The 27,062-nt window shown below is 43.3% G+C and overlaps 2 protein-coding genes across 2 annotated transcripts; both read right to left on the reverse strand.

Annotated features, from left to right (window-relative positions):
• Window positions 1-6,301: 6,301 nt before the first annotated feature.
• HOXC9 (homeobox C9) lies at window positions 6,302-9,841 on the reverse strand. The gene is made up of 2 exons (XM_086965145.1): window positions 9,139-9,841; window positions 6,302-7,048 (listed from the first exon to the last, which is right to left on the reverse strand). The coding sequence occupies exons 1-2, from the start codon at window positions 9,677-9,679 to the stop codon at window positions 6,804-6,806; spliced, it is 786 nt and encodes a 261-aa protein (XP_086821271.1). The 5' UTR covers window positions 9,680-9,841; the 3' UTR covers window positions 6,302-6,803.
• A 10,532-nt stretch (window positions 9,842-20,373) lies between these two features.
• On the reverse strand, window positions 20,374-25,436 carry HOXC10 (homeobox C10). The gene is made up of 2 exons (XM_086965157.1): window positions 24,619-25,436; window positions 20,374-20,784 (listed from the first exon to the last, which is right to left on the reverse strand). Exons 1-2 carry the CDS (start codon window positions 25,388-25,390, stop codon window positions 20,507-20,509), a joined length of 1,050 nt encoding a protein of 349 aa, XP_086821283.1. The 5' UTR covers window positions 25,391-25,436; the 3' UTR covers window positions 20,374-20,506.
• Window positions 25,437-27,062: the final 1,626 nt, after the last annotated feature.

Consider the following 27,062-nt stretch of genomic DNA (forward strand, 5'->3'; position numbering starts at 1 on the left):
GACAAAAAAAAAAAACATAAATGAATGAGGGTGGGTTATGAAAGGTGCGCATTAATATCTTTAAGGTGCTTTTTTTCTGCTCGCTCGCTCACTCTCTCTCTCCTATCCAGCCTCTTCACTGCTCGGAGAGGGATACATGCGCTGTGAGGTCAGCTTAGGTAACCTCGACAGGTATGAAAATGAAACCTTCCTATGGGGTCGTGATACACAAATTATTGATTGATATCGGTCATTAAGTGCCCCTCCCACCTTCCCGTCTGTATTTATTTATTTCGGAGAATAATGCACAATCAACAGAAGTCGTGACGTCACGTGTCTTCCCCTTCACGCACTCCCTCTCCCCCGCCTCTCCTTTACACCACCCTCTGTAACATGCAGCATGCGTAGCCTTTAGCTGTAAGTGTGCTTTTTTTTAAATGGTGAAAACACGTTTAATGTCTAAATAAACAATAACACAGATAAATATAACAGTGTTAAAGGGGTAGAGCGAGCAACGAGGAGGCACTTGTTCAGTAAAGGAAACTTTACATCCCGAGTCACTGGATTTTTTTTTTTTAACAGAGAGAGACCAATGTGTTTTCAGTGTTCATATAGGGGTGTTATTTAATTCATTCTCTGGGGACTGTTGGCTCCTTATGGAGTGGTTGACTTTGAGATTCACAGCAAAGCATGCATATGTTCAATAAAAACGGTCTTGTTTTTATTCTGCACCAGCTGGGGGAAAGTGAGGCGCAAAGCAAAGCAAACAAAAACAGGAAAAAAACAGTCGCTTGTTGCAAAACAACCTTATTTCCATCTGTCGCTTTAGCAAATACTGCACAGGGCACATACTTAGTACTTTGTGGTTTAGTAGCTCCATGCTGACAATCATTCAGCAGCTCCATTCAAAAGGATTCCTTTTTATGACTGTACTAAAAGACTCCCATAAAATTCAACCAGCTCCAAGTCTTACTTCGCAAACAGGAAAGCACGGAACAATAAATATACTGCTCCCTTTATGTTTAGTTTATAACAACCTACATCCCAATTTTATCCTGAATCCGTACATTTGAGATCAGGGAAAGAACATACGTTGGATAGCAGAGTTTTTTTCACTCGCGTGTTCTTCCGATTCACTGTGCGCCTACGACCACAAATGCCTTCTATGCTTCTATGTTTGAAAGAGAAAAAAACAGGAACATTCCTGCAACAGTCGTTCCGCTTTTTGAGCTCAAGTGTGTACACTTTGCTACCTTTTTTTAATGGATGGCTTCGGTTTACGAATATCAGACCAAGGCGAGGAAGATTTTTTCCCCAGTGGTTTCCATAGAAAGATAATATTGCCACATACATCGGTGCATTGTATTATCAGTTCTATGTACCTGACTTCATACATATTCACACACGCTTGTTTCTAGCATCTTACATGTGCGAGATAAGTTAAACATACTTCAATTTGTGTACTGTGCTGCGTTGGTTTGAATTTTGGAACCTATGTGTGTGAGCAATATATTCGACTGAAATGTTTGTAATCTTCTTGAGATTGTGTGCAGGGGTTTGTTTCCATAGAGCGTGTAGTTTCCACTGTGCTGTTTCTTGAAATATACCCGCCTTGCCTACCCAGTTTTAAACCAATCCCTGATAATACCTATCGAGTTTCTCTTGTACATTTCTGTTTTGTAGCTGTTTTTAATTAGTCATCCTATTGCGAAATTCCACTGGACCTTTCTTTCAATTTCATTATGTGGTGTCTGTGTGTGTGTAGTTTAACAATGCAACGGAGAATAAAAAGGCAATGTTTTTAATTTCTCCTCGCAATCGGGCATACACAATCTGTGACTATATATATATATATATATATATATATATATATATATATATATATATATATATATATATATATATATATATATATATATATATATATATATATATATATTCCATTTATCTCCGTGACCTACCAGGTAGGTATTTAATGAGTGTGGTAACACAATACCGTTGTATGAATATTGTCCGGCGTAAATATTGTCTAACGTTGCTCTACACATTATTTCTCCTTTAAAGTTAGTAACAAATATTAACCTAAATGGGTCGTAGTTTACATTTAAGGAACAATATCTAAGTAAAAAAAATATTTATGTACACTAAATTCTGAAGTACAAGCTGTATTCTCTTCCTACGTGTTGGTGTATATGACGTGTGTAAATATGTGTGTGTGTATTATATTTTCTTAAAGTAGGCATATATTGAGGTGGGCACAGTGCTTCCATTAGATGCTCACATCAGACAATTTCGCTTGGATTTGCATCTTTATCAAACATGTAAATGTCTTTGAATTCGTACTTAATCTTTCTCACAAGTATACCCATCCTTCTATCGACACACACACACACTGACACACACACACTCACACACACACACCATGCCCCCTTATGTGCTTTGTGTGATTAGCTCTTTTTTTGCCTACATTCCCCACTTGTGCTTCCGAACTCCTCCCGCAAACGTTTCTCCTAAACTATCAAGCCTTCACCTAAACGTATTTTAAAGTACATGGAGGCCGAGCTTCTATTGCGAAGCACATAACCATATTATGGATTCCACTCAATTTCAATAGAAGAGATTACATTACGTTTTCTGGGCCAATACTGTTGCACTTGTAAATTTACTTTCCACTACTTCTTTTACATTCTCATACACACGGAACCGTACTCTTAATAGATGAAAGATGTTGTAAATATGCGTTATGAGTTCCGTTTGGACATCCATGTGAAGGCCTGTAGGTGTAATCGACTTCTGTGCAAATTAATGAGCAACCCTGCTTGTAACATTGAACAACAGCGCCATCTTGCGTCACTTTTTTGCCCAGCACCTTGAGCCTACAATATATTTTCTGACAAAACAGGAGAGTGGATTGAAACTAAACATACATTTTCATAAAAATAAAATATTACAATATAAACACGGTGGTTTGGTTTCTTTTTTTTACAAAATGTTATGTCACGTTTTCACGTCTTTTTTAACCGATTGTCAAATGTTTTATCTTCTCTGTTAGCGGTGACTGCCATTGCTAAATTGTGTTAACCGTCCGACATCCATTGCTGCACTCCATTAAATAATGCAATTCAATGTACACTTCATGTATTACTTTAAACTGACAGATATGCAATATTAATTATGCAGTATTTTTTTCTGCTTACCTGCCCCTGTGTCTGTTTATCTATCTTACGTGGCAATTAAATATTTTGATGCGTTCATATTAATGACTTTGACTATTAATGTGTGTGGGTGAAATATTATTTAGTGTAGAGATATTAATGCATGCCATGGTATCGAAGAATTTCTAAGCAGTGAACATCTGTTTAACATCTACAAATGATGCACATTTATTCATACTGTGACAACCAGACAAAAAAAACATGCAAAGAAACAGACTACGATGAAATGAAGTGAAACAAGGATGCCATTAGATTGATCCAAGGTCTATATAAATATTGGCGGTTAACTACAAATATTCCCCGATCTCTGTGAAATGGTACATTTTCCTAATGTTGAATTTTAAACATTTGCGTGTGTACTTAATTAGAATTTCTACGGAAAACGCCGAACGTGCTTTTTTTTTATTGTTTTACTTTTGTTTTGAAGATGTCGGCAAGCATAAATAACTCCTTATTTCACGTCTCACCCCACTCTTAATTCTGGCCGTTTTTTTGTCGAGAATTTAGTTTTGCTACTGTTTATAGTGCTAGACGAAACATTCCAAAAATCCGGTTTCAAAGGGAAGCGCCTCCGCTTTATTTAAACCATAAAACAATTAACGCCAGACGTCTAGCCATCCCGGGAGCCCTGTTTTTTGTTCTTGCCTTTTAGGACAACAGCAGTGGGACAAACAGAGCTGTAAAAGGCAGCATTTCTGTTGCGGAAGTGCACCTCCGGACTGCTTTCAGTCCGGCAGGAATCCATCCTGTTCGCTGTTTTGTGACGGGCAATAAAAGGCAGTCTTCCTGAAGCAATTTAAAGAAGAAAAAAAAGAAAAGTACGCTGACAAAAGGGTTAAACGCACTCCTGTAACGAAATATTTAACTATTTTCCATACAAATATGTAGGTGGCTTATTGACACTTTCCCGACGGAGAAAAGTGGCTTCATTTTCTGTGTCTTGGTATGACTTGCTTGATTTGTTTTTATGTCTGCTTGCTTCCCTTTTCTTTGAAAGAGGGTCCCATCTCTTCATGGGACACTTCACTGATTAATCTATTGTCCGGTCCCTGCCTCTGGGCCACACCACTACCTCCTTCCTCCACTCAGCCCTGGTATAGACAGGCCTCTGCGTGGAATACGGTGTTTATACAATGCGCGAACCTTCTTTTACATCCACGCAGCAACAACATGTGGGGAAAAAACGGAAACAGCGACAGCGAAGCCGCGATTCGCATGTAACAGTGTCAACCCAAGACACATCAACAAATATTACCAAATGTAGGTAAACTTTGCCTTGGGTCGAGTTTTTCCATGCGGCGATGAAGGGCATCTAATGCTTGTTACCCCAGGGCAGGGAATCATCCGTTTGTTGATTAAGACAAGTACCTGCTCCTTCTGTGTGCGTCTTTCATGTCGAAGCACATTCACGTTTTACCGTGTGTCTGTGGCGTTTAATCCACCTGTTTTAGTAAGTGAGGGATGTACTGAACGGGGCTGTATATACCTCACAGGCTGCCCCCTACGATTGAAAGCTGTAACACCCTATATTTGATATTTCTTAATACGTATGCACACACACCTCTCACACATATATTTAGTTGGTTAGGCCATTACAGGACGCACTCCGCTGTAAATAGCACTTGGGCACACACATTTATGCACTCGGTTCGTGTGCACTTAAATCCATTAATCAAAACTTCAGCGCAAATACTACGTGCAAAGAATTATGTATCGAACAATATATTTGTCTTTGTGCTCATGTTGTAATTACAGCTCGCCACAACCTTCTCTCCCTCACACACGTTATAACTCGCACTGTCACAAAGCATGTCTCTAGCCACGCCGCCCTGTCACTGCACACTCCAAGATATAAATAAAGATAGGCATTATATCCTGAGGCTGCAGCACACTATACATCGCTTGCTTTAGGGAACCTTTTAAAAGCTGCCCATTTGCTAAGGGCAATATCCATTTGAGAATTAAATGCAGAGAGCTTTGGAGGCCAGCGCAAAGTTTAATCATGTCCAGATTCGCATTTCAGCGTGCAGGGGGCGTCAAACCTCCTGCTCCAGGCCGTGTGTTTATCATTAGCAAAATTGAATATCGCTGAAACCCATTTCATTAAACGCACGACCTGATGTAAACCTTTGTACCGGGGACCTCGGTGAGACTGTGGTTTAAAACCTTCTCCACCTAATAACGAGTACACATGGTTAGATTGTACAGGCTGGAATGGAGCCACACTACACACGTTGCCCGCCATGTTGAATTGCGGAGCCTATGTGGGCTACCAGGCTTATTTTTCAACAATCAGTGCGTGGGCTTTCCACAAAAAAAACTGACATCGCAGAACACAACCAGATGTCACAGTGAAGGGTATTTGCCATGTAGCAAGCTCACATTAATGAACACACAAAACAGACATACTCCAAAGAGACACACGAGCACATAAACACAATCGCACAACAGAGACACGCAAATACTCTGAGATATACACATACACAACGCACACACAGGGCAGCTTTAGTTTGCTCTAATGTATTAAGTGGTTAGCATTAATTGCTGTCACATAGCGTAGAATAAGCGATGTATATGCCTCTCCTAATCTTGACAGACCAAAACGTCGAAACCCAGAAGTAGCTCTTTTGGAAGGGAAGAAATGATGTTGCCTTTTTTCCTCCTTCCTATCAGAGATACACAGCATAGCTGTTGGTACAAACACAGAATAAGGTGCATTTATACTTCCATGTACACTCTGTTTCGATTCGGTTTTGTACTCTTGCTATTCGTTAGATATATTTATTTATTGTTAGATAATTGATAGAATCGGTGTACGAGGAGTACGTGTACATTGCATTGTCCATTGCCAAGGGATATTAATAATGAATCATTCACAAGTGACAAGGTGATCAGAGCCTTCGTGCCATTCTGAGACCCTTCTACCACATTGCATTCTCAGCAAGTCCTACAAAATGTTTTTTGTTCCTGCTCATTTTCGCAGATTTGCGTGTCTTATTTTCTCTACTACCCTACCATATCGAAGGATCTGATTAGTAGTTTTGTTGCCTGAATGAACAGCCACAGAAACTTGCTTAATTTAAATAAAGAGACTCCAATCATTGTTTCAGTGGTGTTAGCTATATTTACATATTTTCTACAAGCAAAACAGAATAACAATACAAGTAGGGGTTTCTTCTGACAAAACTTAAACAAACAAGTATTTACACGAGAACATATTTCATGGACAACAATTTCCCAAATCAACAGACACGGCCCTACTTTAATACAAAATAACCAATCACAATCTGTAAAATAAAAAAACACTGTCGCAGTATAAGTTACAAAATAAAATAAAATACTACAAAACAAATACAAAACAACAATTCAAGTACTTGTATTCTGAGGGAAATAGACGAAAACATCGTTTTTATTCATTTATTTGCTTTTCTAGAAAAGCATGTGCTCCAAAATACTGATGTGTTTAAACTAATCTAAACACGAATCCTTTACATTCAAAGTCAAAAAAACGTTTTTGTCTTATCCAGAGTGGTTAACGTTAACAGTTCTTTTCTGTTCTCTTCATTGATATGCACACCGTTTATTAAGTTTGTTTTTCTTTGAGCTTTCTCAAGGTTGTTCTTTGTCGGTTTTTTCTTTGTTCATCTTTTTCATCTTCATCCTCCTATTCTGGAACCAGATTTTGACTTGGCGCTCCGTGAGGTTGAGGACCCTGGCAACTTCATAGCGCCGGTCTCGGGTCAGGTACATGTTAAATAAAAATTCTTTCTCCAGTTCCAGAGTCTGATATTTTGTGTAGGGGCATCTTTTCTTCCTGGTGGACCGTGCGTGGATCCAATTCGCCACCGGGTTGTCTAAGCAAATAAAAAAAAAAGAATTGAAACAACGTGAACATGTAGTCTTACTTCGGTTACGCACAACTGACATGCACATGTTTAGAAACTGTTCTGAACCTGGCACTCTGGTCTGTTTAAGCAATCATTTCTAAACTTTAGAGTACTTGTTACAAAAGTTATTTTTCCTCCCATTTTCTTGCTTTTACCACAGTGCATGCTACTGTAATTAAAACCGAGTTGGCGGTTTATGTTTAGGGCCAGTAGGAGTAACTTAAGGACATAGTCATAAAAAGTCAAATATATCCATGTATACTGGGCCCATAAACGCTTTTTACAACCGCAACCCTTCGGCAGGGCGTGTATCGAGACTACGCTTCCGAATTTCTTCTCCCCCCCCCACTGACGGAACAATTTAACTGCACTTTGAGCTTCTTGTGTTCCTGTTACCTCTCTCTCCACCAGTGGTAACTACTTAAAGAGGTATGAGCGTCTACTTTCCTTTTTGGTATTTGTGTATGAATTTGCGCCTGAGCTTTCTTCCTTCGACAGAGCTGCATGCACCCCATGGTTCACTCCCCACAGTGGATTCGAGACGTGTGCTCTCTGTGTATCCTGGGAAGCAAGGGCTTGAGGTGTGTCATTGTGCTCTTTTGCTCACTGTTATCTTTTGTCTTAAATCCCGCACAAATGCCTACAAGCATATGTTAAGTAATATGGCTGGTAGTCCAAATAGAACGTATCATGGGTTCCAAGTTACAGAGGGCCGGTTGGCATGCCCGTTCCCACATATATGTGGTCATGTTGTGTCTGGGGTTTTATCCCCACCACCTTGTGTTTATGTGTGTGGACGTGCACAGAAAGATAATTGTGTAGCCTAATGTGTGTGTTTAAGTGACCACACAAAGATAGATATCTTTGCAGTTGTGTGTGCTATGGCATATTCTCCTGTGTATGCCTGTTTGGATTTACATCCTGTGTTGTTTTTTGTGACCGTGTTTACACAAGATATTTACTACTTTGACGTAGCCTGCATTTTCACACACACAACGATCTGTATCAAGTGTAGCAAATAGTGCTCAGGTTTAAGAGCAAATGAGGCATTTTTAGGGCACAGCGTGCACCACAGGAATCTAGTCATATGCAAGGTTACCTGGTCACTGACCTATGTATGCGAGAGTGCTCAGTGATCTGTGTGCTGTTGTGAAGTAAAACTAGCACTTGTTTGAGAAACACAATAGGCATGTGCTGTGCTGCACCCTCTCACCTCGGCCAACCTCTCTTTGCATGCCTTTACATCAAAGTATCACTTTCTACCTCCCTTTAGCATCACCCCTTCCTGTGTAACTATAAGGTGCATGAGACGTCCCTGGGTGCTGGCGTTGCACCTGGCAGCTGTATAGTGCCACCGCCCTAGCCGAGACCACCCTTGCAGAGGAAGTGCCGGGAGCTCTGGACTCCAGGACGTGCCTCTTCAAGGGTAAGACCCAGTGTCATGGCTGACATGGTGGCCCCCTTTCTCTTAAATACCCCGCTATGTTTCTAGCGCAGCCCCAGCCGGTGGTCGAGCCCATGTGTAGCCAGCCACCCCACAAGGTGGCCTTACAGCTGTCCCCATGGAGGACGAGCGTTCACTTCCTAAAGCTCAGTATTGGAAGCCTCTGGAGACAGCCCTCTGCCCATCTTTTCTAAGCTCTCTTAAGCCTCCTTGCACATGGAGCCACAGCCTGCAGTATCTTCTTGGAAAGCGTGCCCACTCTGGCCGCCTCGGACATACATGAAACGCAGCACACATAGCGCTGGAAGCTCCTGGACACAAAGCGTTCGAGGGAGCTTTCTCCAGTAAAATAAAACCAAACCTGCACGCACATTTTAGCCTCCAAAATGCCCTCACCCTACCTAGTGTCTTATCCCTGATCAGATGTTGCATCTTCTGTTTTTACAGCCTCTCTGCAGGAGCAGTGGCTTTAGGAGAAGCCCTATTAAGGGCTTCTTAACAGCCCAAGGTAGTTACATTTTATGGAGGACACTTCAAGGCACGTCTATAATTCTCCCTCCATCCACCCACCACTCCCACTCCCGGTTGTAAACGGCAATAAGTGCAAACTTACTCGGGTCCAGTTCCGCCTTGTCGTCTTTGTGCTTGCTGGAGCCCAGGGCTTCGGATTCCGGGGAGGGGATGATCTGCGGGGTCCTGTCGCGGAAGTCGCCGGGGGAGCCGTACATGTAATCCGGGTAGCTGCGGGGGTCGCCAGGGCCACAGTCGCCCCTCCTGCCGGGGAAGGAGTCGGGCTTGAGCCCGTAATGCCTGCTGGTGGCCGCGAAGCCCGGGAAGGATACGGCCCCGGAGAGCGGCTCCAGCCAGGAGCGCACGTACCTCGCGTCGGTGCCAATGTGCGGCTGGTGGTGGCTGTAAGGGTGGTACACCACCGAGGACTGCGAGTGCACGGGAGCCCAGGAGGTGGTGAAGACAGTGGGTTTGGGGGCAAAGCTGCAGGATGGGAAATCTGCACAGTCCGGGACCAGCCCTGACGGTCTGGCGGCTGCAGGGTGAGCCCCAGTGGCTGGAAACCTGGAAGCCAGCAGCTCGTCCCCCTCATGGCCGATCAGGGAGTCCACATAGTAGTTGCTGATAGGACCCGAAGCCGACATTGTGTCCCCCCTCTTTTACATTCATAAGATTATTGTATGAAGTGAATGTGTACTTTTTATCTGCTCATAGAACAATCAGGGCAGGTAATTATTTTTTCAGCATTTCCCTGCTGCCTATTGGATCTCGCCTCCCACGTGATAGTATTTACCCAAAAAAAATACAGTGTGTATCAATGCGCAGGTTCTTTTTTCGCCCCCTCCCCTCTACTCCTTTAATAGAGCTAGGCTGAACCGGGTTGCATAACTCTGATGGAATTACCGTGGAATATTAGTCGTGGGAGCTGCTGGAAATTATGAGAGGCAGCTAGGATGGCTTCGTCGCGGGTCTGGCTGCCCCATGGGGATGAAAAAGGCAGTGTATAGGAGAAAATCTAGGGGAAATAAGGGAGTTATGGGACGTGCAGGCAGCAAGAAGAGGGGACTACTTCTTCGCGTCATTCATCTCTGTCTGCCATTGCCTCTGCAGTTTTTTCTGTGTGTTCATCCCTGGATACATTTGGCTTCAAAAACCCACAAAATATATTTCTGATTTAAATTGGAAATAATTGTTATTTCAAATTACTGCGTTTTCTTCATTTTCCCGTGATGTTGTGTTTCTTTAGGTTTTTTTGTGGCGATTGCAGACAGTTTCCCCCCTTCAATTTTTAAAGTAAGTTGGAAGGTGGCCCTATTGATCTAGTCATACAAACACGTGTGCGTGTAGTTGTATGTTGAGGCAGAGTTACACGGGCACACTCCAGAAGTTGTGCATGCATACTAATTATAGCACACTGAAGAAATACCCCCTCCCCTCCCAAAGAGCGCCGAGCCGAAAGGCAGCTCTCGCAGTCGGCAAGCGGCCGTGGGATGTTTTTATGTCCTTCAATAAATTTTTTACGAGGACCATTCGATTGTCCATAAACATGTCTTTCAGGAAACAAAAATGGAAGACCAGGGAATCCCTTGCAAAAGCTCACTTTTGGAGATGGGACACTTCCGTCCGGTCCCTCAAAAGGGTGTTTGTCGTTGTTTCTTTTCTCGTGCCATTGTGTACGTCTTAAAGTAAAGTATGGGCCTTCGACGTGTGTATTTTATAGTAAATACTTACAAAAATCTTCTTTTGGCACTAGAGTGTGTTAAAACTGGAGAGAAAGCAGCAAAGGCACTTAAAATGCAGTTTCGAGAGAATATCTGAAAAAATAAATTTCTTGTCTTCTCTATTAGAAATGGATGGTGGAACCACGTTATTTTGTTTTAGGTTTTATGTAGCGCGAACTCGACCTGAAGGCATTGTAGCGCTTTACATGAGCACCAGTTACATTACACAAGGACACAATCATTTTTTTGTTTTTTAGACATTCATCTCGTCTTGCGTTTTTTTAATGTAGACTTGTGTTGTGGCAGCTGGAAAGGATACTAGTGTCTTACCCTGCCTTTGAATCACTCCTGAGTTCAGAATGAAGGTTGAGTTGGACAAACGAGGATAAATTATGCACAGCAGAGCACTCAGCACGGGGCTGCTCCTGAAGGCTCGCACACACCCTTCTACCTGGTCTGTGACCCAAGCCAAGCACGCCATGACATTATGGTACACACATCCTGCTCTGGGAGACTATATTTCAATATAACACATATAAATAACTCCGTGCTGTATTTAAGAAATGCGTTTTTAGTTTAAAAACAAACCTGCCAGTAGTGCCACCACTGGGAACCTTTGAACACTACTGCCCCTGCCTTCTTCAGCCCCTAACGCCTAGCACTTCTACTATGGATGTGAGGTTTTGAAAGTGCCCTTTTCTTTTGGGTGATTTGTTCTGCCAGATACTTCTCTCTCTCTCAAATCAGTTCATTTTTCGGCGCATTGTCCTACCTCTACCCAAGCAAGTTAGAAAGAGAGAGCTTATTTCTCACGGTGCAGCCTCCCAATTGGCCAGCATAAACAAGCCGTTTGCACACAGCTCAGCAATCGTTTTAAAATATTTTCCTTCTTACTCAGTCAGGTCACCATCCCATCATGGTTCTAGTGCTCACGTTCGTCTCTGTGACGATGGGGTCGGTAAGGTACAGTGCTGGGAGACCCCCTCGCCGATAAAAGGTGCCTAAGGATTCTTGAAGCAGCCCCCGCCACACCGCTGGTCCTCTGCAAGCAGGCGGATGAAACCTGTTTCTATACAGCCCGGGCCGTGGTGTGGGTGTGAGTGTGTGTCCCTGTCCAAATATGCCACATACATTCAAGCCGGGCATTGCATTCTAAGGGGGATCTCTTCGCAACACTCGGGAGAAGCCGCAGCAGGGCATCGACTGAGCACACGTGCAAACCAAACCCCCTGACAGTGGCACAGTGCACCAATTCAAAATATTTTCGAGCACATTCCTAAAAGGCCTTCATAATATTTCTTGGTGACAAAGTATCATTTATTTCGACACCGTTTTAACAGCCGCGTTAATGATAAGGAAAAAAACAACACAACGCCAGCTTTTTTTTCAGTGCATGTCTTTCTAAATCTTCAAGTACAACTTCAATGTACGTTTGGTTTATTGCCCTCCCCCTCATCCTCCCTTCAAAATTATCCTTCCCACACAACCAAAAGCCAAACAACAAACACTGGTGGCAGTGAAATAAATATTATGATTTGTGGGCAGGACAAAGCAAATCATAGCAAACGCGACCAGAATCGAAGACCAAGACAAGACAATTTTGTATTATGTGCAGAATGATTCCTTCAACAGTTTTCCAGCTAATTATATTATTCAGTACCTACGAACAGAGATAGAAGTGCGTAATGATTCCTTCATTAGTTCTCCAGCTAATTATACTATTCAGTACCTAAGAGCAGAGATAGAATTACGTACTGGTAAAGCGGAAACATGGTTTTCTGACTGCACATTGTATGCACAGCGTTTACAAACAACGCGCGGGACAGTGCTTGTGCAGGAATGTTTAGTAATATCTGAAATGCTGGAGGGAGCACAATGGGAGCAGGACATTATTCTCTTCAGTACTTGACAAGAAAACTAATGTTGCGTGTCTTATGAAAGAATACACTTCCCCACTCCTTGAAAATCTCATGCAAGCTAGCAATGCTGACAGGGCGCGCAGCTTTTGAATGAAACACCTCCTCGTCCATTCCAGGGCCCTGAATGCCATCTCTACCCTCACTCAGTGACTTGCAATACTCACAGCTCAACCTCTCGACTCCAGCATAGAGCCATTGACGTAAACACATAAAAGCAATGTACACAGCACTCCTGCCACTGCAGCTAGGTGAATATTGCAGAAATCTTACTTGTAACTCTTAGGTTATGCCGCCCATAGTTTCATTCCTCTTGGGCTGTAGATCCGAATTTGTGCGTGGTCGTCCGATTTATGCATCAAACTGTCATTTCCCAAATTGGAAAATAAACGCCTTTACTGGGAGCAGAGGCGCACCACCACACTGTCTACTCACTGCTGAAAGCATCCACTGGACTCTCAAGTAAAAAAGAAATCAATCTCTTCAAATAAAAGAAGGCTGCAGACATCCAAGGTGTAGGGAAGGGCTCCTGAAACCTCTAGTTCATTCCCTCTCGTATTAAAATAAAAAAATGCATCCGTCCATACTCAGGAAAAATCCCAGTGTAAGTTCAAGCCTGGAGGGAGGGCAGACTCTACCCTCCTCCTGAAAGGAATGACAGAGGAGCGGCTCTCCTTGAGGAGCAGCATGGACGAAGGTAGAATGTGATATCCCTTTAAGTGGAATTTCAGCATCCTGCCTCATAGGCGACCTGAGAGGAGGGAAGTACAGGTTGATTGCCCACACGCTGAAAGGCCTAGGCTCTTGCAGACACAAACGCGCCACCCTTGACAGCACAATGCCTCGTCGAGAAAAATAAATAGTATGAACGATTCTCTTCCTCCCTTCAATAAACTCCAAGTTCGGAAAAATATCGCCTTTTCCTATTTTTCATCCTTCAGCAAGGCCCTAGCTCCAACATTTCCATACGCTGCCAAGAGGGGCGAATTACTGTTAGCAACATTGAGGTCGCTTATCGACAGCCCACAATAAGGTTTTCTAGATTGTTATTTTAGTTCTTGCTCCCCCTTTACATTTTTCATCGTTTAATCTTTTCTTTGTTCTGTCAACCCCCTCCCCTCCCCCCCCCGTATCTTGTTTCTTCTATGTTTGTCTTTTATGTTTCTTTCCTTTCTAGTTGGCTATTTAATTTCCTTGCGGGTTAGTAGCATGTTTGCTTCTCCTTCGAATTCATTTTCTTTCTCAAACTGTTCATTCAGTTTTACAAAGAGACACAGACACAATTTATGATTGATTGTCAAGAGCCAAAAAAGGAGGAATATGTCCCATTTGTTACAAGCAGAGCTTGAACTTGCCGGCCCACTGTAACTATCGTATTTTCATTTTTGTGCCCAACTTGATACATTACCAAAAATAAACAAGAGCACATAGTGTACCACAATTGAGACATTTTCACACAAAGACCTCCTTGCTCTTCATCTCTCCTATTTTCTTTCAGTTCTGTGACGAGAAGACTTTTTTTTAATGTAAGAATATATTGCACCTTTCAATAGTGTAATGTTCTGTGTACAAAGATCCACTCCTCCAAAATTAGGCGTTCCCTTTTCTCCACCCCTCCAAAAATGAGGCAGATTTCTTGAGATCTCAGTTTGAAGTCTAACGGGTAAATAAAAAAGAACCAGCTCTTAGAAGAAGAGAAAAGAGAATATGGCAGCTTTGCAATGGCAGTGGACTAAGTATGAACGCATTTTTATGGGTTCCGTGCTTCCTGTGGGGTGTACGTAGCATGGCGATGCCATTGTACCTATTAGTATTTCTGTCTCAAAAAAGTTTTCAGACAAAACGTGTTGGAATTGCAGCCTGATTTTTAGTGTCGGAAGTGTCCGGTGTAGTAAACATTCCAAAGTGTCATTAAAGCAGTCACGATTTCCTCAAGTCTCTCCCAAGTGCCCCAAATTTCCTTTCATTGTAGGCTGAGTGGGCCTGATTGCCAGCAAAACTCTATGAGAGTCTGTGTGTGTCTTTGTAATGTGTGTCGTCTTGTGTGTAGCTGGAAAAGATGCCTTTATTGCAGACAATCCGTGAAGCAGACAACCCGCGTCCCTGCAGTCCTTGTACGGGGATGTCCTGAAAGAAGACACGTGAGGCTGCAGCGATGTCTACGGGTATGCCTATTTCTGCTTTTTCCTTTCTGCCTGGCACGCATGCCTGCACGCAGATTACGCTAGTATAGTGGGGCCATTCATATCCACGTGCATGCAGTCACATGTTCATGCTTAGAGCAACGTCTCTGCAAAACACGGCTGCGTGTGTGCATAGAAACAGATATACATGGATAGATAGAGACGTCAACAAACTGCGTGTGGGTGAGGGGGCACCTAGATACAAATGTTTCTTTTTTCGAAGCATGAATAATACGTTTTCTTGTAGCTTGGGGAAGTCAAGTTCACCAGTTAAGATAAATACATGAATGGGATGTAAGGGACCTAGCTGAAACCAAACATGCGAGCACAGCCACTTGGAGCCCGCCACCACTAGGCACAAGTTCGATCAAAGGGATGTGATGGTAATGCTGCCACGCTTGGGCTGAGAGGGAGGGCGATGTGGGTGTTGGCACAGTGCATCCTGCACCTGGGCACACAGGTGCCAGTCCCAGCCACTTCAGACCCATGCATCATGTGGCGCACTGAAGTTTCGTGGGACATTAACCCCTTGAACGGAAGGAAGGGTCCTTTCAGCTACGGAGGCACTACATGGACACTGTTTACGTACAGGCCGCGAGGAGGGGCTGCCCAGAGCAGGACTGCCCTCTCCCTCGCTCGGACCTGCAGCGCTCGCTCCTTTCGGATGCCCGCACCCACCCAAGGCAGAGATCGTTCAGCTAACCAAAACTGACCGCTTTGACTGTGCCATCAAACATGTTCATGGAAACAGCAATGCTTATGTCTTTAACAACTATTTGGGTGAGAACAGTACATCGAAAAATACCACGACGCCACAAAATACAAAACGATGTATTGAAACCCTCTATGTGCGTGCGCGTGTGAATATATACAGAATCATTGAGAGACCTTGATATATACACACACACACACGTGTGTATGTGAATAAATATATACACACACAAACGCAGAGAAACCTATATTACATACAGACGCACACTGTCCTATGTGAGAGAGAAAGGCACATTTGTCTGTGTGAAAGTTTGCGAGCAGGTCCCGTTATATTCCTACCATCTTTGTATTGGGCTCAAATTTTATTAAATGCAGTGGGTTTAACAAACAGTTGCCAATTTCATATATTTGCCTGAATGATAAACACTGTAAAAAAGTTCCATATATGTGCACACATTAGTCATGTATAGACATACAGGTGAACGCGCCATTGAATCTGTATTTTCATTTCTATACACAAACTTTTCACACTTTTCAAACGACACACCCCAGATGCACTCCCTCGGATTGACATTAACAACATATGGAAAGCTTTTGAGAAACCACCTTGTACAAACAGCACCTGCTGCTGTGTCTGGATACACTTCAGGAGACACAGAAGAACGTTACCTCGCACTAATAATTGTCAGCGTTAAGGTTCTCGCCCTTGTACGTGCGAACAATTTAAGCGACACACCCGCTCAGACTGTAGTTACATATTTTTAGCCACAGTGAGAAACCACTTGAAAGCTTTCTTTTCCACCACAACCCGCCTCTCTTGTTAATGCCTCTGCCAAAGTCATAATTAAAAACACACAGTGGAAAAAGAATTTACGTTGATTACATCGGTTTCTTTGGGTTGTTAAACACTGAATGGGGCACAACTCTTCTGTGTGTGATGAAGCGCCTTATCTATCTATCTATCTATCTATCTATCTATCTATCTATCTATCTATCTATCTGTCTATCTATCTTTATATCTATCTTTATATCTATCTATCTATATAATGATTTGGACCATTTCCTATTTGTTATGTTACAGTGTAGACAAAAAAAACGAATGCCACTCTGGCGAAATCTACTTTCTTTCTTTTTTTTTGTTACACATAATTGAATATGTTGTCATATAAGGCAGATAGTCAGATAGATATATTTGGTATCAATAGACTACTAAAACAGACGAATTTATTAATTAAGGTAATCATTTACATCAAACAAAATTAATTTAAAAGTTTTTAACTGAATTTAAGTGTTTATTTACAAGTATATTTGGCAAATGTAAATATGTATTTTGAAATACCATAAGATTTGTTATCTTCAGTAGTTTCAGTTCGTTTTTTTATAATTGATGTTCTACTTGTCACTTATTATTAGAATGCTTACAATTTACACATTGAGTTTTTTTCTTCCTTTCTTTTTCTCTCTTCAGATCAGTTCTTCTCCTGCCACCGCCCAAGAAAGAAGGGTCCAGTCCTAAGATACTATTCTGTTTCTTTTAATCGTCCTCAGGTTTTGAAAGATGTTGTATTTGCAATGGTATTTCTATCCTTGAGCGCCCCCCCCCCCCCTCCCTTTTACCTTATCTCTACCTCTGTGCCATAAGCAAATAATAAAAGAAGTAAACCTATATTATTAAAGTGTTGTATTTATTAGCAGCGACCACAATTTCCTTTTAACACTTGTCTTTGACAATTGACGGTTGATCTTAGCTAACAAACATAAACAGCCATCTTTGCAAACACTGTCCAGGTTTAGCTGTAAGGGGAAGTCAGATTCATGTAACAGGGACAAGGACCCCCCTCGCCCATTTGCAAACAGTTCTTGCGCTCTGGCTGAGTCGAATGGTTCGAGTTAAGGAATGTTGTGTCTGTCATTGAACATCCGGCACAAGCCAGCGGTGCAGAAGCAAATATGTATTTCACGGTGCAAAGCAGAGGCAACACGAGCAGGCATTTATACGACGGTTCATGCTACGGTGTGCGTTCAAATGCCACTACACAGAACCCATCTCAGAGAAGATGTACCCCCGGGCCACCCCTCGGGATCCCCAGGCAGGAAACCCAATACAGAGCACATACAACGCGAAGCCCGTCCAGAAGGATTGGAGCCGAGGAACCGGGAGAGCCCGGCTGCACAGGAAGGCTCCCGCGGTTCCTGTCAATCAATCTGGCCCGGATCTCCCACCGAAGGGCATCATCTCAAAACAAGGCATGGCGAGACCCTATTGTCTGCTCCAGTCCTCTGAACAAGCCTCGGGGAGAGGCTCTCTTCCAGCTCTGCGCTCGGTGCTACCGGGCCGGGCGGGCAGGGGCCCGGTGCCCACTGCCTCTCTCTGCTCTTGGTCTCCGGGCACGAAACCGGGGCTCTGCTCCTGGGTGTGTGTCTTGCTCGGGGAGGCAATGCCAGTGCTCCCTCTGTCTGGTGCATCGGAGCCGGTGACCTTGAAGAAAGGAAGCTGACGTAATTAAGGCAGTTTCTTGTTGCCGAGTTAAAAAATTATCCAAGCCCAACAACATGAAACTACCTAAATCACGGATCAGCTGCGTGGAAGAGCGGTAGATCCACGGACACCCATCCGTGCCATGGAGGAGAAGCGAGCGAGGGCACGAGAGAACTCCAGCAGCGCGGTCCCCTCTCTGTGGCCGAGCCGGCGGTGCCTCGGTGCGCTCCGAGCTAGCACACCCCTGAGTGCTTCGCTGCACAGGCAGGCTCAGACTACCTTGTACCCTGTGGAAGCCCGTGAGCAGACAGGAGGGGTTGTGGAGCGTGCCTGGCCCCCTCCTCCCAAACCTTCCTTCCCCTTCTTATATGTGCCACTGCGACTCCTTCAGCTCCAGACGGCATTGAAACCATGACACATAAGCACCCAGCGCTCACATCCCGCACCCCTGCCCCTAGGAAGAGGTAGCGACCTGCGTGGGCAGCCTGCACAGACCCGGCGTGCCGAGCTCCCACGAGTGTACACCAAGGACAGCCCCAAGCTTTTCATCCAGAGGGTGACAGCATAGTGTGAAAATAAAACATGTGATTGCAGAATTCAAATGGCAGAATTCAATATATCCCATCGATCGCTCTCTATATATATATAGGTATACGCACACACACACACACACATATATATATATATATATATATATATATATATATATATATATATATATATATACACACACATATACATATTATACATATATACACACACACACAGTGCACCGCTGGAAACAAGAGAACACAACCAGACGGTGATTTCACCCAAGTAAATTCATGAGGTAAAGCAAGGCAAACATAGCCCAGAACTGGCGCCTAATATATAATCCCTTCCGCCCCTCCAAGCAAACCCCCATTTCATTGAAGAGTATCCAGTTCCAGGGCAGAAAGCAGAACCACAGAACATTATTAAATCCAGTTCGACCCCCACAATCAATATGTGCACAAAATGAAAAATACATTAGAATTGTAAGAAATCACAAACCAAACCAGTTCAGATTGTATGTGTACTACGTACCCCTTCTTTGCAGAGAAGAAGAAACAACAAACACGTGCATCCCGAAACCATCAGCAAAAAGAGAAAGCAAAAACAAGCATGCTCTTCCTACCTTTTTCTCGTGTACTTCAGATCCAATTCTGTCCTTTAATTCGTTGTATCCCCTTGTTTCTTTGCGGGGGGAGCAGCAGGAGGGAGGCGCCTTTACTCCACTGTACAGAAGAAGGGTGGATTCTCTCTCAAAAATAGACCAAAAAGCCGAAAAAAGGAGTGTTCTTCCCAAGCCTGGAGCTCTGCACTGGCTTCGCTTCCTTCGCCAGAGTCACCTTTAACTGCATCTTTTACTGCTGCAGCACATTATATTTGCAGATCATAAAATCCACCTCCAGCGCTTACCAAGACGGTCCTGACATAACTGTTTTATGACCTTGACTTATCGTGGTCACCTGGATAATATTTAAATCAACGTTATGGTCTCTCTCTTATATTAAACCGGCTAGAGGACTCTCTCGGAAGCCTTTAAAAGGCGAGAGAGAAGACTTTGGGCGAAATCTACTTTGCAAAAATAAATGTATGTATAAAAATATAATAGGGAAAACAGGCAACACAGTCAAGTATAGCTACCAGAGCGCGGCACGGTTCTATGAAATTTATTTTTGCTCCACCAAGGAAAGATACATGCAAAGAATAAACACACATTACGAAGTGGGTTTAAATAACACATCCACGAAGGGTGGTCTTTTTTTGCACACAAGACCCACTACAAAACGCTGTTTAATTTCCTTGTGAAACGTAATGGGCGGGTTCACAGGCAGTTGTGATAAAACTGCTTTTAAACTCCTCTAATACTGACCAGGACTTTCATCACACATTCTGTAATCAAACATTTAAAATGCATTTGGAGTCTTTTCATGGTACAACATTCATCCTACTCTACTCTATGGGAAGCAAACAGTGTCTCGTACGCATCCGCTCTAAACAAAGTCAAAATACAAATCTCGACACCCTCCCTTCCAAGAAAAACAGCAAAAGGAAACTTGCACTGCAAAAAAATAAACAAAGCAGAGAAATCTTTAGCGGGTTTTGGCAAAAGCTGTGTCCGTTTCTCCTGCACGACAATAACTTAATATTTGCAAAAAGCTGACGGAAGGGACCGTTTACCTCAACTTTACATAGAAACACGGATGCAATATATATATATATTTATATATATTTACATATATATTCTCATGCTATTTTTTTCAATGCTTCTCCCTCTCGATAAACTGCTATCAGCCAAAAAAAATGTAAGAACCCAAAATGTTAACTGTGTGGAAGTCCTTGTTCCCTTACTTGCAAAATTGACCCAGCAGAGTTTATTCTTCCTTTCCGCGATTCCTCTTTGTTTTTAAAATGATGTTTGTTTCCATTGCAACTCTCATGTGAAATTGAAATTGGAAGTCAGTTCCCTTATCCGGTTCTCCCTATTCATTTTCTTCAATTTCATCCGGCGGTTTTGAAACCAGATTTTGACTTGCCTGTCTGTCAGGTTGATACTCTTGCTAATCTCTAGGCGGCGCTCGCGAGTCAAGTACATGTTAAACAAGAATTCCTTCTCCAGTTCCAGCGTCTGGTGCTTGGTGTAAGGACACCGTTTCTTTCTTCCGCTCTTAGCAGTCAGCCAATTTCCTGTAGTGTTTTCTGCCTTTATGTCCTCTGTTAAAAATAATATTCAAACGTAAGTATCGCGTGAGGGAAACACCTGTGCTAGTCTCAAGCGTCGCTAACACTGCAGACGGGCTTTTAACTGGAGGGTCCCTAGGGCCAATATTTTATTTTCAACTTGAACGCCAATAGCGACTAATATCTGGTTACAAAAAGCAACAATTGTCCCCATCCCTTGAAGACTGCGCGGAAAATAACAGATTCTGCAACACACGCGGAATGCAGCCGAGGCTCCATCAAGCAGCCACATACAAAGAAAGAAAACAACAAGCAGCAAATCGCCATGGAAGCAGTATAGGACGGAGCCGCTTGGGGAATTAAGTAAACTGTCTCCTCGCCCTGTGGGCTGATGTGAGGTGTGTGCTGTTCTCGCAGCGCCCTGGCCGAATCTTGCCGTGCGTGTCCAAGACGGGCGCGCTTTATCAGTGCTGGCTGTGTGTATATGTTTGTTTCTGACAGGGGCCCCCACCCTTTTTGTCTCACAGTTACACACGCCCAGAGCTGTATAGAAACAGACACACACGTACAATGTAAATGCACTCACACGCAACGCATAGAATTAGTTGATGTAGGCTCAACGCTAAATGCTCAAAACTATCGAAAGGAATTCGTGAGGATATGTGAGTTTTGAAGTCGGATTTGCCTCCGCAACTCGCTGCCTTTTATTATGAAGACACATGGAAGGCATCGCCCTTATCTCTAGTACACCCCACTCCCAGCAGCAGAACCTACATGGCCATCAGCCTTCGATTTATACTGATGGCCAGCGAGGGTGGAAGAGGCTGGCGTGCTGCTGTACAACAATATATTGTTGGACTCCACCAGCCATGGACCTGTCTGTCCATCTGGACATATGTTATCTATACACACCCACGGGCGTGGAGGCATTCTCTTAGCGCTCTGTGCAGCTTCACATATATGTACGGTATATGTGCTGATTGCGAAGTGGCTACTTTTATCGAAACTGTAACTATTGGGAACATACCACTTCATGCAATTACCCCCATGGGTCGGTCGATGACTCCTGTGAACATATACATTAATGTACATCTCTAGCAGATTGTGATCGCAGGAGTATAAAACAGCGTTAATGGGGCAGGGTGTTCAATATTAGCGCACACCAGCGTTTGCTTGAATAACAGTAAATAAATCGGGGAGTCGCGCTAGTGGCGAACATTTGTGAAAGGGAAAAGAGTTCCAGAAAACCATCTCAGCATCTGCCTCTTTCGTCATTTTGTCACTTGAAAACTACTGACAAATTTAACAACCTTTTTCTATCTTTTCACTTCAGGGATATTATTTTTAAATAAAGCGATATTCTAGTAATCAGTTCCTCAAAGGCGTTTCCCCAGCTCGCTTTTAAGATTTTCACACTGAACTTGAGTTTCAAAACACTCAGATTTGCTTCTCGGAATCCTGTTCACATTTCGCAAATCCGTTTGCAAACCACGAAGACCTGTAACCCCAACATACAGGGCCACAGTAACGCACATTTTCTCTGGAATGCAACTGTAGCTCTCACCGCAGCCAACAACAAGTGCCTCGGAAAGTATATCAAACAACAGGCATTCATTCATTGCATGCAGACGCTCAGCGCTCTAACTGAACATACACTGATCGCCCGTTGCGCGTCGCACAAAGCAGGAGGACGCCGAGCGGAAAGATACACTTTCACCTTGCTCCGCGGGGGCCTTACTGACAAACAGCGCGACTTTGGGGGAGAACTTCTACACACTTGCATAACCTTGACTTTACACTTTTAGGAACCGGGGTGAAAAATAAAGAATGTTTTTGTAAGGAAAGAAAATAGTAAAAGGTCTCTCTTCCGTTCACATGCCTGCATAGTACTTTATCATGGTAGAAATAGGTGTAGGCGGATTTCATGTACTTGGTGCAAGAGAGGGGTTTATGCGAGGTCCACTCGCCACCAATGTGTAGGCATGCGTGTGTGCCTGTATGTTCATAATGCGCCACTAGACGGTGTCTGCACGCACCTTCATGCAGTGAGCACACCGACATGCCTGTGTGCCTGTGTGTGCATATTGCGCCACTAGACGGTGTCTGCACGCACCTTTATGCAGTGAGCATACGCGACATGCGTGTGTGTGCACGTGGCGACACTGGATGGTGTCTGCACACGCCTTCATGCAGTGAGCACATGTGAATGCGGAACAGATCTTCCTGGAAAGACAATTATGTCTTGTTTAGTTTTTGTGTTTTTTTTTTATCTCAGGTGGGTTTATCTTAGTACTTGGCGAGTACTCGATTACAGTAAGAAGGCGTGGGTGTTAGAACACACACACAATAACGCGCATCTCCAGAGCACAACCTTCAATACACAGAAACCTAAAGTACGCATTTACCTTAAACATTCCATGCACGAATCCCTAAAGTTACAAACTTTTACAGACAGTCATGTGATCTCTTTTCGTTAAACCCACGCAGATAATTACATATAATCATAACTGTCTTTGTGATCATAAACCAGTTTATCATTTTCAGAATAACACACGGCATATATTTAAAGTCACCAACACACCTCATTCGACATTAAATGAACGACCCAACCCACAGTACGAGCTCTCTAGATAGCGGTACGGCTGTGGGTGTACACTGACAGATCACACAAACACACGCAGGTGTGTGTGTGTATATATATATATATATATATATATATATACACACACAAACATCATTGTACATATATATATATATATATATATAATAAACACACACACACACACACACATATATCATATATATATATATATATATGTATTGTGTGAAACTGGCTGTGATGGATTTTGAAATGAGAGAAATAAATTTCGCACTTAGCGCAACACATTAGAGGTATCAGTTTTCTAAAGCCGAAGTCGATACTGAATTTACATATTTTTTAATTCAAAAAAGATTACTGCCAATTACAAATGTTCTATGTGAGAAAGTTTTAACGTTACTAAATAAGACGCTTTAGGATAAATGCATATCAATTGTCGTAATAGCGAACATTTACGACACACAGGTGTGTGTGTGTATATAATAAACAAATGAGGACGTTTCAGTTAGTTTGAAAACGTGAACTTTTTGCGGTTAAATATTTCTTATTTCTAATACTCAGTACTTTTTGCAGTTAACTATTTCTCTTATGTCTTCCGCTCAGTACTTTTTGCAGTTAAATATTTCTTATTTTTCTGCTCAGTACTTTTTTGCAGTTAAATATTTCTAATTTTTTTATTAATCAGTACTTTTTTGCAGTTAAATATTCCTCTTTCTAATACTCAGTACTTTTTGCAGTTAACTATTTCCCCTATTTCTAATACTCAGTCATTTTTGCAGGTAAATATTTCTCTTATTTCTTCCGCTTAGTACTTTTTGCAGTCAAATATTTCTCTTATTTCTAATACTTAGTACTTTTTGCAGTTAACTATTTCTCTTATTTCTTCTGCTAGGTACTTTTTGCAGCTAAATATTTCTCTTATTTCTAGTACTCTACTTTTTGCAGTTAAATATTTCTCATATGTCTTCCGCTTAGTACTTTTTGCAGTTAAATATTTCTCTTATTTCAAATACTCAGTACTTTTTGCAGGTAACTATTTCTCTTACTTCTTCCGCTCAGTACTTTTTCCAGTTAAATATTCCTCTTATTTCTACTACTCAGTACTTTTTGCGGTTCAATGTTCCTCTTCTTTCTAATACTCAGTACTTTTTGCAGTTCAATGTTCCTCTTCTTTCTTCTGCTCAGTTCTTGCAGGGGACAGGCACATGCCCCCAGTGGCCCTCTCCTCTCCCCTGGAAGTCACCCCCCAGCGAGGCAGAGTTCCTTACCTTTCGTTTCAGTGTCAGAGTTGTCGGTGCTGCTGTCGGTGGCTTTGTGCTGCTCCTGTTCCACCTCCGAGGGGCTGCTTTTGGCGGGCGGCAGCGTCTTCTCGGTCTTGATCTCGCTGGAAGGGGTGCTGGTGCTAGTGGTGCTGGTGCTGGTGAGCGCGGGGCTGGTGTTTGGGCTCTGCTGCTCTGCTTTGCCCCCCTTGGCTGCTGGCGGCGGCGGGTGCTGTTGCTGCTCCAGGTGCGCTTCGCCCCTGGGGTTCAGGCTCGCCCTGCTCTCAAAACTTGTCTCAAAGTCGCCGGGCGCCTTGTCCAAGGGGTAGCCCTGGCCTGGCCGGTAGTAGCTGGGCACCGGCACCTCGCGCTCGGCGTGGCACTGCTCGGGCAGCTGGTTGGGGTAGAGGGCAGCCTCGGTGGCATTCTTCGCCCTCTTGTCAGCCGTGTACATGCAGCAGACATTCTCCTCCTTGACACTGGTGGGGAAGGAGCAGGAGGACAGCTGCCTGGCAACAGGCTGCTCCAGCCGGTAGGTGTTCTTGGGGTCGCACCAGTTGTCCAGCTGAGAGAGGTAGGACGGATACAGGCTGGGGTTGCTCACTTCGTCCCTTTTGGAAAGTGAAGGGGCAATGGCACAGTTCCTCATCACCCCACAGTTGAACTCGCTCCCAGGCTGCATGTACATCCCTTGGCTGGAGGAGTAATTGTCCCCTCTGCAAGCTCCGGCTAGAGAGTCCATCAAAAAGGAGTTGGGAGTCACATTGTTGGGGCATGACATTTTCAGGGAGGCTTTTTAAAGTGGAATACTACAGCCAGAGGCTGACATCTTTTTTTTAGTGAAAAATATCAGCACCATAATTACCCACGCATTGGCCCCACCACGTGACTCCCAGGCCAATGAGGATTGAAAATGGCCTTGATGATTCAGACGCCGGCGACGTCACAGGGTCAAGTTGTTCGAGGAAGAGAAAATGAGCGTGGAGCGCGGGTGCCATCTAGCTGCGCTGGCGGCGAACTGCAGCGGGACCTTCACTTTGAACAAAGGAAATCTTCGCTAGTCTGTTTACCAACTGGCGAGCCAAAGGCGCGGATAAGGAAGAGGGGCTCCGAAGTGTAAGCCACGGGGTAACCCTAAGAGAATATAAACAGGGGACACACTGCTCGGTGACATGCCGAGTTTGAAAACGTCAGTACTGTGTTTGGCGCTACTAGCCAATATCGCCTCTGCGCCCAATGTAATCGTGGCTGACACACTCCAAACCCTTAATTAACTTTTTTCGCTAATGTTGTGGAGTTGTGTTCTATTGTAAGACGAAGCCCCGCACTTTTGGTAAAATATCTTCATTTCTTGGCGTCGATATTTTTTGCCTCGCTCTCAGTGGCTGCTGGTTTTAGCAGGGCTCACGGTCGACACTTTCCGAGTCTAACATGTGCATAGCACTATACAAAATAATGGATTGGGCTGATTTGAGTGGTCCCTCTAACGTTTCCTTCCTCGCTGTGGTGTAATCTACGTCGAGGATTACTTTACGAGAAAGAAAGAATATGAAACTATTTCCCAGATAGCGAATAAAGTCATTTGGAGAGAAAGATCGTTTCACTTAAAGATCACTGTTCGTCGTATTTACATTTATTGTCCCGCAAGTTAGGCTTGTTTTCATATGTAATTATTGACAATGTGCTGGGGTTTACTCAATATCCCCTTCAACTTTATTGTACTCGCATTGGAGTATGATCCACGTAACATGCAAAATCTGTTTAGTTGCTTCTATGTCAGTGGAAAACGGAGCCCAGATGTGCAGCACAAAGCGGTAACAGCCTCGAGGTTACAGGCTTTTGTGTTGTCTTTTAACTTCATTTACTCTTGCCTTTGGAGCGAAGTCCTCGCGCTAAAATCGAATGTTGTGGTCAATTTGTTCTCACGTTTACTAAAACATTATCCGCCTTTATGTGTAGTTTGTTTTCTGTTCTTAAGCTTTATTCAAAAAAACATTTTAAAACTGCTATTTTCAGTAACTAGAATGATTATTTTAGTTCGCTGTCAATGTCACCTTTACAAGTACAAGTTTTCCTTTAAGAACTCGTGTGAGAAATAATATATTTTATAACTACGCGTCTTACGATTTTTCTCGTTATATCCCGTGATATGTTTGCATTAAAAAAGCACTAATTTGTTTGTCCCACTGAAAGCACATTTTTATTTCAAAGCACCGAAGATAAACTCTCGAGGCCGAAAAGACAGAAGCACGCTGTTACTAGGAAATGGCAGCCTTGAGGGAAAGCACGATGCCTTACAGCGAAACAATCAAGAAAACAAAACACGAATACAAGCAGCTCAGGATCAATTCCACGTTAATTCCATCAAAGCCAAGGTGACAAACCTTGTTGTCCTGAAAAGTGAGCCAGGGAAACTCTGTCTCAAGAGAGCGCTCCAGTCAAAACCCCTAGAT

The sequence above is a fragment of the Lissotriton vulgaris genome, chromosome 1_1 (assembly GCF_964263255.1).
Source record: "Lissotriton vulgaris chromosome 1_1, aLisVul1.2, whole genome shotgun sequence".
Taxonomy (NCBI): domain Eukaryota; kingdom Metazoa; phylum Chordata; class Amphibia; order Caudata; family Salamandridae; genus Lissotriton; species Lissotriton vulgaris.